At 39.9% G+C, this 16303-nt stretch overlaps 1 protein-coding gene across 16 annotated transcripts in view; it reads left to right on the top strand.

The window, feature by feature from the left end:
* Window positions 1–15482, top strand: part of THRB (thyroid hormone receptor beta) — a 377031-nt gene extending 361549 nt beyond the window's left edge. For all 16 annotated transcript variants that reach the window (XM_082686715.1, XM_082686716.1, XM_082686722.1 and 13 more), the window contains 2 exons: window positions 2928–3186; window positions 10495–15482. In XM_082686715.1, coding sequence (XP_082542841.1) covers window positions 2928–3186; window positions 10495–10736 — 501 coding nt within the window. In that variant the 3' untranslated portion in view covers window positions 10737–15482. The remainder of the gene's footprint in view (window positions 1–2927; window positions 3187–10494) is intronic.
* Window positions 15483–16303: the final 821 nt, after the last annotated feature.

Below are 16303 nucleotides of genomic sequence, written 5' to 3'. Positions count from 1 at the left end.
TTGTTTTTCTGGACCTTTCTTGATCCTCACTCTCTCTGAGCTGTTTCTTGTCCCCCATCCTTAGTGTCTGAAGAGAAACTCTATTGAGGACACCACCCCTAAAACTTGAGCTAGCCTGTTAGTCATGTGTTCCCCCTTGAATACCCACCCAAAAATGTTTCTTAGAAAATGTAAAGCTCATGTCAACCAACCACAGAGAGATATTTCAGTTAAAGAAGAAATAAAAGAAGCCATCTCCACCACCAGGAACGAACACACCATAAACTTATGGCCATGCCAAGGGTGAAGGGTCAACATGGAACTTTTCAAGCATGGATTCTGGCCAGCTTCTGTCTTCACATTTCTCTCAGAAGTTTAATCCTGCTTCAAGGTCATGATTCTGTCTCTTTAACCCTGATTTGTGTAGTCTCAAAATTACAAAAAAAGGGGGGGAGGCTACTTTTACAGCAGAGATGCATTTGTTTCCAGTGTTTGTGGTTCCCTGAGGGCTTTATCACTCTCATTAAAACATTGAAGAGGAAAAGGAACTGTGTAGCCCCCTGAACTGCCTCTGGAGTGGGCTAGAGATCCCAGGTGGTCTCAAAAGCCAGAGCTTTCCTGCCAGAGGCATTTTGGGGCATGTGTTGTTTAAATTGGGCTCACAGTAATTTTCTCCTAAGATCCATGCCAACCCCCCAGCCAGGTTGGTGAACACCCAGGGCTATGAAAGATCTAAAATCGCTGCTGACAGAACTGCCAAAAAACACACATTAAGAATCATTTCTGGAGTGCAGGGCACTGTCATCTTTGCCAGTCAATCTGAGTGATGTTCTCCTGAGGAGACAGGAAGAGTATGTGGGAGTGTCCCTGCACCTCTGCCTGTCAGGCCCTTCTTGCCATGATATCACAGTGAAAGTATTGTGGCGGGTAACCAAGATCATTTGCCCACGTGTTGAAACAAATCTCAACAGCATCCTACAAATCGTTCTAAAAGGGAAAGTCATCTGGCCTAATTTTTAAACTGTTGGTGATCCTTGACAAATATGAGTTCAGCTTTCATTTCAATCTGAACCAACAGTTAAGTTTTAAAAAGAAATCTTCTACTTCATCTACACTCCAACTTAGCTACAAAGACAAGGCCTGCCCAAGTTTGCATTCCTTGTGGCAAATTAAAAATAATAGTAATAAATTGTTTGATCTGATCACTGATTTCTCTTTGTTATTCTATGCCAGCGGTTCTTAAGAACAAAAGGGTCCCTGGCCCCTGAAACAAAGGCAAGAGCATCCCCTGGGAACCCGGAAAATGCAGAAACTCAGAGGGTGGGACCAGCAATGTGTTTAACAAGCCCTCACATGACCCTGATGAGGCCAAATATTTCCTTGTTCCCCACAGAGATTAAAGCCAGCCCCCATCTACTTGGGCCCATTCTCCGTCTTATTGGTGGAGGATCTATCCAAGCTCAGGGTTTCCTATTTCCTACGATGATCTTGGGCCAAAAATCCAAAGATATCATCAAGGAACACAAATTTGAACCTAAATAAAAGCAAATCACAGGGATTCTTTTTCTTTAATAAGTGGAAGGAGAGAATTCCAGAACCAAATATGAAATGAATTTTATTCTGGGGGAAAAGCTAAGTTTTGAAATTAAATGGTAAGGTGGCTAGGCTGAGCTAGTGAAAAATATGAAATACCCCGCATTTTAAATGTAATTCAGTAATATTACCTTCAGTTTTACATAACAACCAAACTGAACTAGTCAAGTGTTGCCAAGAGTACTGCCCCAAAAGAATTTGTACCTGATTTCATGAAAAGATAACAATTATGTGTAATTTACATGTTTGTTGTTTATGGAAACTTAGTCATATCCTGAGTACTTAAAAAGAATGTGTTCTCTTCTCTTTGCACTGGATTCTGGAAGATCTAGCTTCAAATACTAGCCTTACTCACAAAACCCCCATGTGACCCCTTAGCATGTTACTCAACCTCTCAGTGCCTTGATTTCCACTTCTGTAAATGAAATTGGAATTAGAATATTCACTTCACTGTATTGCTGTGAAGATTAAGTATAAGGTGACATCTATAAAGCTTAGCACAATGCCCAATGCCTCAAAAATATCCATTAATAGCCTTTCAAACTACTTTGATAATGGCTTTTAATTAAACATTCTATCCCCCCCAGAAAGTAAAACTCTGATTTTTTGTTATTTTGCTAACAAGGTTGCTTTTTTAAAAAGTTTATTATAAATGTTACCACATTATCACAAATCCTAATTAACAAGGCAACCAAATATGCTTAAAACAAGATTACAGTCTGGCAGAGAAACCCAATGTGTGAAGTAATTCTGGTGCCTCCGTTACTGAGTACATAACCCTAAGAGCCAGGAGATCTGAATTCTAGTCTCACCTCTGCCTCTAACTCACTGGGTGACTTTGGCTAAAGCTTTTACATCTCTGGGCCTCGGGAACTACATGCCTCTATATGTGACCTTCTCCTTCTGTGCCTTTTGAGAGACCCAAGGAGCAAACTTGCTTCAAAAAACAAAGAGAAGCAGAGTTGCCAGCTGTTGACTCATAGAACTATGAGAAATGTAGGTAAGCTTAACGTAAACCATGTTCTCAAGCAATGATCAGTTGGTGTTATTATACAAAACCCCAGAGTAAGGGATTTTTAGCACGATCTCACACAAGACTGTAATCCCAGTTGGAGATCTATATCCATCATAAAAGAAAGGCAAAGTACTGACATTAAAATTGGTCACCAACTTGGAGTCTGAAAAATGGTTGTTGAAAGTCTGCAGCCAAGTAGGAAGGGAAAAGCCATGGGCTCAAAGAGTGCAAGACCGAGTTGATGACAGGATGTGGTCTCTGTTGCTATTAAGATACTGCATATTATTGCTCACTGACATCTGTGTGCTTATTCTTGCTGATGTGAGCTGGTTTTTTTCAGCTGCCATGTGAAGACCAGATAATCCTCCTCAAAGGCTGCTGCATGGAGATCATGTCCCTTCGTGCTGCTGTGCGCTATGACCCAGAAAGTGAGACTTTAACCTTGAATGGGGAAATGGCAGTGACGCGGGGCCAGCTGAAGAACGGGGGTCTTGGGGTGGTGTCGGACGCCATCTTTGACCTGGGCATGTCACTGTCTTCTTTCAACTTGGATGACACTGAAGTAGCTCTCCTTCAGGCGGTCCTGCTAATGTCTTCAGGTAAGTGCTCCCAGACTCGTTACTGGGCGACAAGAGCTTTTGTGTGCCTGATGCTAATTCAAATTATTTGATGAGTTCCCAGTCCCCCACCTCCCCATTTAGCTTCAGAATCATAGCTCACTCTCTTTCAGCAAGCAATTGGGGTTTTGCCAATGAACTGGGAACTAAAGGGGCGTGTCAGGTATCTGATGCTTCCTGAAGTCTCAGCGTAGAAGGAAGAACCCAAAGAAGCCATTTCAAAGACTCTATGAAATGGTCTACCTTCAATGGACACCACCCAGCCTGCCTCATAGTCATTGGCCAACCCTGACCCCTTCTGGTTTTATATATGCAGGATACAAGTATGAGTGACCACACCACTCCGTGTTAAGTTCTGGTTAGGGAAATCACGAGTGAAAGCTGAAATTTTGATGGCTTAGCTAAAACTTAATTTTCAGCTATTTATTGCTAAATAGTACACTATCCCAAAAGTTACTGGCTTAAATTTAGCAGGGGTTGGGGCTGAGACCTCAGACATAGCTTCAGGCCTCTCTCCATACAGCCTCTCCTCTGGCAGGCCAGTTGAACTCTTCCATGACTGGTGGATTCCAAGAAGGAGAGTTCCGAGCACATGAAAGCAAAATTGCAGAGTCCCAGGTTAGAGTCATATAGCATCATTTTTGCCACATACTGTTGGTCCAAACAAGACCCAGCACCAGCCCAGAGTCAAGAGCCCACCTCTAGATGGGAAAAAATGGCAGAGTTTGTAGCCATCTTTAACCTACCCCAAGCTCATTATCAGGACTCCAGACTTCTTCAGTGAAGAGTGAATAATAATGCTGACACTTTTCTCCTCAGAGATCATGCCATAATAAATAAGAAATGCAAAATCGATAAACTCTTGAAGGAAAGCTAGTCTTTAAATAGAAGACAGTGGGGTGCCTGGGTGGCTCAGTCAGTTGGGCATCCTGCTGTTGGGTTTGGCTGGGTCATGATCTCAGGGTCCTGGGATCAAACCCCACATAGTTCTCCCTACTCAGCAGGGAGACTGCTTGTCTTCCTCTTCCTCTCCCCCCCAACTTGTGTTCTCTCTCTCTCAAATAAATAAATAAATTTTAAATAAAAAATAAATAGAAGGTAGTTTCAGAGGCCTCGTGTGCCTTTTCAGAGCACCATTAGCTTAGATGTGCCTTGGCACATGTCACTCAGCACTATAGCTATCAGTTTAACTTATCCACCTCTCCCTCTGGACTGTTTATTTTTTGAGACAGAAATATGTCTAATTATACACCTACTGCCTAAGCCAGTGTTTACTAGAATTTGAAAAACGTTTATTGGCTAAATCACTAAACAGATGGGTAAATTATCAGTCACAAATACAATGAGAATCCTTTATAAAGTTCATGCTTCCTGGTTCACTCAGAATTCTTTTTTTTTTTTTTTAAGCTCATCTTGAAGTGTATTTGCTATATAGCATTTAAGTGTGGCAGACATTTTTTAAAAAACTCTTTTTATTAGGAAAAATCTCAAACATACGTAAGTGCCAGTAGCATAAGGAACCCAGCTGTATGCTGTGGCAGACAAGAGGCAGGGTACCCCCCAGGTTTCCCACCTTCTAATGTTTACACCCCTATACAATCCCTTCCCACTGAGTGTGTGCAGAACCTGTGACTTGCTTCAATAGAATGCGATGAATTCAATGTCACCCCCATGTGATGAGGTTGCATTATGTTATGTAAGATCCCTTCTTGCTAATAGGCTTGCTCCGGAGACTCTCCTTGCTGGCTGGCTGAAGTAAGCAGCCACTTGGGAAAACTCACATGGCAGGGACCTGCATATGGCCTTTTGGAGCTGAGGTGGGGGGGGGGGGTCTCTAGTCAACAGTGAGAAATTGGAGTCCTCAGTACTTCACAAGAATTATTCTTAAAGAAAAAAATGGATAACTTATCTAAGGATTCACTATGTGACCTTGAGTCAACCCCTTATCTTCTCTGGGCTTCAGTGTCTTTTAAAATAAAGAAATTGAACTAAATAAATGGGAATTATATCCCTGGAGGGGGGATTCAAGGTAATTTTTTAGCTGAAATTATAGTGCTACAAAGACAATTTTATAACATTGAACCACATAGTGAGAAAGCTATTTCTCTGAGAATTTTCTTTCTGCTTGTATCTCCTAAATAAGGCAAGCAGAGGGATTCATTTTGGTGCCAATCTGTCCTGAACACCTCTCTAAACTCAATGACCTTCCTTTTTAACAGACAGGGCGGGTCTTGGGCACAGTCTTCAGCAAGAATCTTTAGCCAAAGTTTAATAAAGTTTCTGTCACACACCCATTTTGGTGGTTATCTTCTATGTATGGCAAATGGATTTTTATTTACTGAATAATACAGTGTTTCCTCCGTAGTGAGTTAATTTTAAGAGACCGTTAAGCAAATAATCTCAGTAAGGTAAATTAAAGGAGTATGTTAAAATTGTGATACCAAACTCTATCAAGCACTTAACTTAATGATTCTTCCCCATCCCCTGCCTCTGATGACACTGTCACCACCTGACAGCCACGTGACTTACTAAAACCTTTTAAAACTCTTCTCCACCCTAATGACCAGGGTATTTTTCATTAATACTTCCAGGACCAGAAAAAGATTACAAGACACTTTATGTTGGCACATGATAGCTCCATATCGGTGCTCCTTGGCTCCAGCCCTTCTCAGGGTTATCCTCTAAGCCATTGTTCTATGTGGCACAATATCTTAGGCCTCTTCTTCAAAGCCTCTTCCAGGAGCTGCTACCACTAAGTTCTTTGGTCCTGCAGTGATGAGCGGAGAGCTAAAATGGAAATGATCTGAAGGACGTATCTTTGAGAAATTCTTTTTTTTTTTTTAAGATTTTATCTATTTGACACAGAGAAAGAAATCACAAGTAGGCAGAGAGGCAGGCAGAGAGAGAGGAGGAAGCAGGCTCCCTGCGGAGCAGAGAGCCCGATGTGGGGCTCGATGCCAGGACCCTGGGATCATGACCTGAGCCGAAGGCAGCGGCTTTAACCCACTGAGCCACCCAGGCGCCCCGCGAAATTCTGTCTTAAGGAGTTAAAAACAGTCTTTGACCTTTAAAATATTTCTTCATAAACATGCTTAGCACCATTTGAACATGATCAAAATGTCCTTTCATTTTCTCTGTGTCATTTATATGACCACCTTACCTTTATTTATCATCAAAGGACAGAATTTTGAGACGACAAAACCCAGGTTATATTTTTCCCCCTTGAAGGAATACATCCAGAGCAGAATTATGTTGATTTTCTGTTTGGATCAAAAGGAAAAGGATCCTGTGGTGAATTCTTCTGGCACACTCAAAGCAAGAGAGAAGAGAAGGGAGAGGGAGGGAGAAGGATTGAGGAGACTCAGAGCAGCATCGTCAAACACAAAGGAAAACATAAGAATGCACAAATGACAATTCAAGCCAAATAGGGGATGCCAAAAGCCCATATATTTTGTTTAAACTCAAAAGAGTGAATTGAGAGACATCAGTGCTGAGCCTTCTTTATAGATTAAGCAGACCCCTGTTTTGCTTTATACTAGCACAGATCTTTCAATAACTGGACACTTGAAGTGTGAACTTACTTGATCAAAGCCACATAGAACAAAAAGAGGTGTACTGGGCAGTGGGGTGGTCAGGCTCCCTGGAGCTATATGAGGAATCCAGCCAGGTTTATAAATTATTATTTGGGGGGGGGGCGTTATTGAGGTATAATTTACATATAACATCATATTAGTCTCAGATGTACAACATAATTAAATTTGTATATATTGCAAAATGATCACCACAGTAAGTCTGAATAACGTCTGTCCCCATATATAGTTACAAATTTTTTTCCTGTGATGAAGACTTTTGTGTTCTAATCCCTTAGCAACTTTTCAAATATGCAGTAGGCATCAAACTATAGTCACCATACCATACATTACATTTCCAAGACTTGTTTTTTTTTTTTTTATAACTAGAAGTTTGTTTGTATCTTTAGACCTTCTTCTTTCATTAAGCCCACCCCAGCCTACAGCCTCTGGCAACCACCAATCTGTTCTCTGCTTCTATGAGCCTGGTTTTGTTTGTTTATTTCTTTGTTTTTAGATTTCTCATCTAAGTGAGATGATACAGTATTTGTCTTTCTCTGACTTATTTTCCTTAGTATAATGTCCTCAAGGGCCATCAATATTGTTGTAAATGGCAAGACTTCATTCATTTTTTTATGGCTAATATGCCATTGTATGTATATACCACATCTTCTTTATCTATTTGTCCATGGATGGACAATTAGGTTGTTTCCATATCTTGGCTATTGTAAATAATGCTACAATGAACATGGGTCCATATATCTTTTCAAGTGAGTGTTTTTGTTTTCTTTGGATAAATGCCACTGGATCATATGGTAATTCTATTTTTAATTTTTTGAGGAACCTCCATATTGTTTTCCATTGTGGCTGTACCAATTTGCATTGCCAGCAATAGTGCACAAGGGTTCCCTTTTCTCCACATCCTTGCCAACATTTATTATCTCTTGTCTTTTTGATAAACTGCCATTCTATCTCATGGTGGTTTTGATTTGCATTTCCCTAATGATTGGTGATGTTGAACATCTTTACATGTGCCTGTTAGCCATCCATATGTCTTCTTTGGAAAAAATGTCTCTTCAGATCCTCTACCCAGTTTTTAAACAATTGTGGGTTTTCTTGTTACTGAGTTGTAGGAGTTCTTTTTATATTTTCATATTTACCTCCTATCAGATATATTATTTGCAAATATTTTCTCCCATTATTTGCAAATATTTTCTCCCATTACATAGGTTTCCTTTTCATTTTTTAATGGTTTCCCTTTGTTGTATAGAAGCTTTTTTGTTTGATGTAGTCCCATTTTATTTTTGCTTTTGGAATCAGATCTACAAAAATTATCACCAAGACTAATATGAACGAGCTTACCACCTCTGTTTTCTTCCAGGAGTTTTATGGTTTGAGGTCTTAGATTCAAGTCTTTGATCTGTTTTGAGTTAATTTTGTATATAGTATAAGATAGGAGTCTAGGGACGTCTGGGGTGGCTCAGTGGGTTGGGTCTCTACCTTCAGCTCAGGTCATGATCTCAGGGTACTGGGATCGAGTGCCACCATTGGGCTCTCTGTTCCGCAGGGAGCCTGCTTCCCCTCTCTTTCCGCCTGTCTCTCTGCCTACTTGTGATCTCTCTCTGTCAAATAAATAAATAAAATCTTAAAAAAAAAAAAAAAAAGATAGGAGTCTAGGTTCACTCTTTTGCATGTGGTTGTCCAGTCTTCTCATCATCATTTATTAAAGAGACTATCCTTTCCTCATTGTTTATTCTGGGTTCCTTTGTCATAAATTAACTAACTATATATACATTAGTGTATTTCTGGGCTATTTATCCTGTTTCATTGACTTCTGCATCTACTTTTATACCAATACCATACCATTTTGATTACTATAGCCTTATAGTTTGAAATCAAGAGAGCATGATGCCCTCAGCTTTGTTCTTCTTTCTCAAGACTGCCTTGGTTATTAAGGATCTTTTGTGTTTCCATACAAATTTTAGGATTCTCTGTCCTATTTCTGTGAAAATACCTTTGAAATTTTGATATGGATTGCATCAAATCTGTAGACCACTTTTGGTAGGATGCATATTTTAACAATATTAATTCTTCCAATCGATGAATACAGAATATCTTTCCATTTATTTGTGTCTCCTTCAATTTCTTCTATCAGTGTCTTATAGTTTTCAGTGTATAGGTCTTTTACTTCCTTGGTTAAATTTATTCCTGAGTATTTTATTCTTTTTGACACTATTGTAAATGGGATTGTGTTCTTCATTTCTATTGCTGATAATTCATTATTAGTTTATAGGAACAAAACAGATTTTTTTGTATATTAACTTTGTATACTGCTGAATTTGTTTATTAATTCCAACAGGTTTTTGGTAAAGTCTTGATTTTCTATATATAATATCGTCTCATCTGCAAATAGTGAGTTTTACCTTCCTTTCCAATTTGGATGCCTATTATCTCTTTTTCTTGTCTAATTGCTCTAACTAGAACTTTAGTACCATGTGGGATAAACTGTTAAGAATGGGAATCCTTGTCTTGTTCCTAATCTTAGAGGAAAAGTTCTCAGCTTTTCACCACTGGATATGATGTTAGCTAGGGGCTTGTCATATATACCTTTACTATGTTGAGGTACATTCCCTCTGTACCCACTTTTCTACCCTAAGTGTTTGCAGCCTGGATGTTCCCCAGTCATCTCAACTTCTCATCACATCTCTTTTATCATTTTTGTGAAATTGTCATAAGTCCCTTCTCACATATATGAAGAAAGCCAGAAGTCCTCCCAAGACTTGGGAAGATTTCAGGGTCATTACACAGTCATGGTCTCCTCTTGCTCCAGCTTCCCACTGTATTCTTCTCTTCTCTGCACAGGATGATACTAGCATGGCTCATATCTTTTCTTATCATTTTAATTCCCCCAAAACGCCACCAATAAAAGGCTGCTACAGGTAGCAGTTTTATCACCTGTATAAGGGATAAGAAGGAGTAGATCATTACAACCCAGAAAACTAAAATTGGATATTGAGCTTCTTTGTCTCTGTAAGAATTTCTTATTGTCTGACACTCCTCCTTTGGCATTCAGGCCTCCTACAATGTTTCCAGTCCCTTCTCACATCTCCCCTCCTCTGTGCTTCCATGCTTGTCTTCCCTTCTCTGCCAGGCAGCCAGTGGAAACTCAAAGTCTTCCCCTTATTATGCACAGTATTTCAACTCTAGAGTTGAGAATTCTCCTTCTTTTTTTTTTTTAAGATTTTATTTATTTATTTGACAGAGAGAGATCACAAGTAGGCAGAGAGGCAGGCAGAGAGAGAGAGAGGAGGAAGCAGGCTCCCTGCTGAGCAGAGAGCCCGATGCGGGACTCGATCCCAGGACCCCGAGATCATGACCTGAGCCGAAGGCAGCGGCTTATCCCACTGAGCCACCCAGGCGCCCGAGAATTCTCCTTCTGTATCGTAAGAGGGAGGCATGCCATTCCCACCCAGCAAGGTGATTTGTCTAATCTAGACACATTAATCTGAACAAAGTACTGACTCCCTTTGTGTAAACATTGTGATACTTCCTGAGACCCTGGTCCCTGAGGCCCCAGTGTTCATGATGCATCCATGTTCATTCCGAGGAGTTGATAGGTCCCCAGTTCTGCCCACTTCACACTCAAAGGCTTGAACTGGACAGAGCAGGGCTTTCTCCTTTCCACTTTTGAATTAACATTCATCTTTGTTCTTCTCTTTAGACCGCCCAGGGCTTGCCTGCGTTGAAAGAATAGAAAAATACCAAGATAGTTTCCTGCTGGCCTTTGAACACTATATCAATTACCGAAAACATCATGTGACACACTTTTGGCCAAAACTCCTGATGAAGGTGACAGACCTGCGGATGATTGGAGCCTGCCATGCCAGCCGCTTCCTGCACATGAAGGTGGAATGCCCCACGGAACTCTTTCCCCCATTGTTCTTGGAAGTATTCGAGGATTAGACTGACTGACTTCATTCTCATAATTCCTACAGCACTACTGGGTGTCATTTCATTCCATTGCCTAGATCTTTTTTGTTTGTTCCTTTGTTTCTTTGTGTTGGGAGGGACTGTTTGGGGGTAAAGGGAGGTAGTCCTTAGCATAGACATGGATGAAATTGCCCCTTGAATGCGGGTACTTGTAACTATTGCATTTTGTTCTCCTGTCCTTTGATGTGAATGCTTTGAAGATTTTACAGTTGTGGAGGTAGGATGGGGACAATCATTAATTCACCAGCACCAAGCCATCACCAGCTCCCATCTGTCCCTGGTCAGAGACTGAAGCAAGCAAAATGGTGTGGCAGAAGACTAACGAAGCCTTAAAACCAAGATAATATGGTCATCTGAATCTGGTCCTGATTTTTGCAGGGCTCAAATTAGTATGGTGCAAACCACCTTTGGTTAGATGTGGCTTTCAGCTTTCTAGGGAAAGGTCTTAACTGGTTTTTATCTATTCAAGAGCATGCTGTTTTCAGCACTCTTTATTCTCTCCTAGCAGCATAACTTGGAATGTATAGAAATATTTGTTCCTCAAAAATCAGCTGTCTTTTCACTCTAATTTTTATAATCCTATGATTTCATTCAAGTTATACAAGGGTGTGACTCAAAGATGTGCAGGTATCTGACTGACGGAGGCCAACAAGGGAAACAATTTTCCTCAGCAAGCCCAAAGAAATTAGAAAGCTTCATTAATGTCAATGACTCAACAGTTTCCAAAAATCCACATGGTGTTACCTCAGAGTAGAAAGGCTACTTTACAGTTTAGGCTCAGAGAAAATTTCTACCAAAATCAAACCAATTTACAGAGTGTTGTCACTTTTCAATGACATCTGATCTGTCATCTCTCAAACTTCTGAAGTTGTTTAATCCTGACTGCCTCTTTGCTGAGCTGACAACATATTTCCCTCTGGATTAAATCTTCTAATCAAGGAGAGATAACAAGCTGAAATTTGAGTCTTGTTCTGGAGGAATTCTGAGAGATAAGTATGGTGCATTCTGAGTTGAAGGAAGTGCAGTGTTCTGAGAGTCTCTTCATGTGCTGATGTTTCCCTTTGGTCTTAGATCCTCAAGCTCTTTGCTCTACAAATAAATGTTACCTAGTCCCCTTTTCCCTCTGACTCTCAGGCTTGACTATCACTGAACAAAGACCAGTTTGACCACTGACCCTCCCTGTCCCTCCTAGAGCATTGCCCTGACATATATTTCACAGAAGATACCTGCAGACCATGTACATGAACACTCAACTTCCCTGCCTCACCCTCCTCCCTGATGACAAACACTGTAGTAGGTTGTGCCCAGAAAACCCATGATGATCCCTGATCATTTCAACTTAAGAAAATGGGCAAAGAATGTACCCATGCAATTGAATGTATCTTGTTCTTCACTGGCATAGTAGACATGAACTACTCCTTTACCTGCCTTGAACTGCCTTATCCTGGAAATATTGGGGAAAATAAGCCATATCAGTGAGATTTAACTAAAAAACAAAAAATTTAAAAAAAAAAAAAAAAAGGGAATGCAAGTCACTGTGAAAACCAAGTGGACTAACTTTTTTAACTTGCCCAGAGTCAGGGTGCCTGAGTTCTAGTTTGTACTCAGTCAGCTGGTGGATTTGTGACCTTCAGTCTTGGTTTTCTCACCTGGGAGAAAGTCATGAACTTTAAAATTTTTCCCATTCTTAATATTGTACTAGTTTAGGGGCGGGGGGTGGGGTGGGGATCTGTTCCTTTTTGATGGTTTCTTTCATATTCAAATTTCTAGCTTTATTAAACAGAAATTATGGTCCTCAACAGTTAGGGAAAGCATATTTGGTGTTGAGTCAAAACAAGAATTTGATATACTTTTATCAACTTTGTAGAGAAAGGCAGGATGGCATTGGAAAAAGGAGAGGAGCAGCACTGAAAAACTTAAGTGTGACTGGGAATAATCTGGAAGGAAAAAGATATGTTTCATACACGAAAGTGATAATACTGGCTTCAGAGGAAATAAGAATATGGCCATGGAACTAGCTGAGCAAAAAAAGGAAGTAAGGGAAGAGATTAAAATTATAAACATGAAATTCATGGGCAGATAACCTGCTTTGACTTTATCTATAGTTTGTTTTGTTTTGTTTTCTCTAAGGCAGCCTCTAGCCAGTCTCTTGAAGTCCTTGCTTTGTTCGCAATCCATCTCTCTCTGTTGACTCTCCTTGGAGAAGTACTCTTTGAAACATAATGCTGAATTACCTTCTACACTCAAGGGTAACTCTGAAAAACTCTGTGGTGAGAGGCAAGTTTTCTCTCAGAAGGGAATGAGAGGAAGGTGAGCAGGAGGGGGTAGTGGAGGGTTCACAGACCTGTTGAGCATCAAGCCTTTCCTGGGAAAGTTACCTCAATTTGTTTGACAGAGTTTCCGTAGTACATGAGACACACCCAAATTCAAATATAAGTACAGAGTCTGATCTAAGGCTAAATCTGATGCTTTGGGGATTAACCATGACTAGGCATTGTCCAAATGATACAGTATATCTACAATAATCCAGCCAGCCTCAAGTAAATTTATGTTTGATCCTCAGTTCCCTATGTGACTGCCTTAAATAGGCAAACTGCTGATCTAAAACTCTTGTTGTAGGCCAAATACTTTATGCTGAGCGGGACACTCCTTAAAGTACTTCAGTTTGAAAGAAAGGCTGTAAAGACTCAAAGGATCATGACCCTGGGGTCGAAATGATTCATTCTTCTGTAACCAGTTGAGGTGCTTAGTGCATCTCAAGACTCCATCTCATAAAACTCAATCAGGAGGGATTTACCCTGGATTTCTTTTTTTCTTTTTCTTTTTTTTTTTTTTTTTACATTTTCTCTTATATTGTCCGGGCTTTCATATCAAGTGTGGACCTGATTGAAACCCCTAACAGAGGGGAGACATCCCAGTAAAGGAGAACACACCTGTACAACTGGGATTCTTATTTATAAATCACTTCACTTTGGGGGATGAGTGTTGTGGGTGTCTGTGTGTCTGTGTGTGTGTGTATCTGTGCGCGCGCGCGTGTGTTTGTAATCCTCAAGTGTACTTTGCTCTTCAATTTAGATGTGCAGTATTTCCAGAAATAGTGAAAAAAAATAAGATCTTTTCTTCTTTATGATTCTGCTCAAAACACCACGTGCTGCCTCAGAGCTTTTTCTAGTCAAATGAGCCTTGGTCCTCAATGACGTGCTTGCCGTGTTGATGCCTCAGCCCAGTGATACCCCCTCACCTGTGCCCCAAGTGACACCTCTTCCATCTGCAGCGCGGTCATCGGTCATCGGGGTGGACCGCCAGGCTCGGCTCTGCTCCAGCAACGCCATTCTCATTGCTCTTCTGTGGACAGGTGTCCAAGTCTTGGCACCTCCACAACACTAAGCCCCCAAGAGACTCAGCCTCCACGGAACTGCTGAGAACCCTCAAAGCATGTCATTGTCAGTGATCCATTTTTATTCTCTGGAACTCTAACCTATTTGTGTCATATTGACCTTTTGATGCATGAGTCATAAATTATGAAATCGGTCTTATGGTTTTTGAAATGTAGCCAGCATTTGTAAGGCTAAACCTTTTTCACAAACTGAATTTAAGTGAATAACCAAGCCGCAGTTCTTCTCCCAAAGGAGAGTGCTTACAGACATTTGAATCTCTTTGCCCTTTCCAACAGCTATGGCATCAGGTTCTAAAATAAGCTTGTAATTTTTCCTGTTATTTTAATAATATGGAAATATTAGCATAGTGTTTCTTTTGATAGTGATAGATTATAATCCATATTTAAATTTTATAGAGAAGAAATTTTATTGTACTGTGATGTAGATATTTATTATCCAGGTAAGGATTTGCCCGGTGTGTATTTTTTACAATTGAAACATTTTACTTTAATCTTTAAAAAAAAAATACATTAAAAACAGACACACACACAAAAAAAAAAAAAAAAAACGGACTGGGGGTAAAAAGGTTTGGCCTTATCACAGAATTTTTACTGTGCTGTATAAATGTTTGCAAATGCAAAAAGTGTGCATTTCTAGTGTGTTTCCACATTAATTAATGCCGCCTTCAAGAGCAATATCGTGCAGGTAAAACGCTGTTTGTGGCTTTCTGTTGCACAGTTAAAGCTGACCCACCTTATGCACAAGACAATCAAATATAAATCTGTCCTCCTCAGGATGCAGACAATACTCATGTAAATTACGGAGCACAATGTAAGACAAAAGATGACACTTTATTTAATTACACAAGTATTGTTGCTATAAAAGATGTAAGGGCATGAATGAGCTGACATTACACCACTTCTTTGTTTTGGTTCTTCCTAATTAACTTGGCATTTTTCATTGGATTATAGAGCCAAATTAGTTCTCTATGCTTTCCCCAGAGAAAACACGTTCCCCCACATAATGTCTTCATGCCCTGAGAATCAGAAAAGTACTACAGAATAGGCAAAGATTTACAATCACAGGAAGATATGTGTTTTGCAAACAGTGTTAAGTGATATTGCTAGGTTGGTAATATTTTTTTCAGCCTAAAACTCTGTTAAAATCTGTGATCAAAATGTTTTAAACTATCCAAAAAGAAAATTTGTATATTTGGGAAAAATGAATTTTTACATAGCTTTTGTATGCAGATATTAAATTGTAATTATGAATATAGTGGGCGTAGATAAACTCATAAGCTTCAATTCTAAAAAAGAAAAAAAAAGAAAAAGCTTATAACCGACATACTTGCCTGTCTCTTTCTTTAAATATTATTATTTTCTAAATAAGCATAGGATTGCCTGCTCTTCTCATCTCGGCTGCTTCCAAAGGGAGGGAAGCAGGGATATACGGGGATTTATTTCATAAGCACCTACTAGAATAAACAAAGTTCCTTAGGAGGAAGGCACAGAGGTTGGGGGTAGAAGTAAAAAGGCTGATGAGGGACTACTTTTTCAGAAGGGGCCACAGAGATGTGTTGGGGGGAGGAAGAATTAAATTTTTCAACTCAAGGACTATTTGCCTTCTCTCAAAACGTTCCAAAATATTATTAATGGAATTATACTCATCTCGGCTATCAATATACATCTCTATCCCCCTTACCCTGAACACATGTTAATTAGGACTCTCTCTGTGATGAGTACCAAAAAGCTAAATCAAACTGGCTTATGCATAAAGGGAATTTATTTACTGTAATATCTGAAAACCTCAGGCTTCAGGCACAGCTGGATCTGACTGCTAAATCAGTACTAGTTAAGAGATAGCCCTTTTCAATTCTCTGTGTAGATTTCCCTCTGTAGAAGTAACTTTCATGTAGACTTTATGTTCACATAGCCTTTTAACTTATGGTGACCCCACCCCCCCCAGTACCTCCAAGATTAGTCGTAAAGCTCCAAATCAACTGAAAGAGTGTTTCTTTTCCCCATAGTTTCAGTAAAAATCCTGGTCTTAATCCTCCTTGGCCCAAATCCAGTCACATGCCCATTCCTAAACCAATCACTGTGCTTAGGAGGACATATATGCTAATTAGATTAATCCTCTAAAATCCTGGAACTGGTGGGGAAT

This window comes from Mustela nivalis (genome assembly GCF_964662115.1).
Source record: "Mustela nivalis genome assembly, chromosome: 1".
Classification (NCBI taxonomy): domain Eukaryota; kingdom Metazoa; phylum Chordata; class Mammalia; order Carnivora; family Mustelidae; genus Mustela; species Mustela nivalis.
This window is presented reverse-complemented; position numbering and strand designations above follow the sequence as displayed.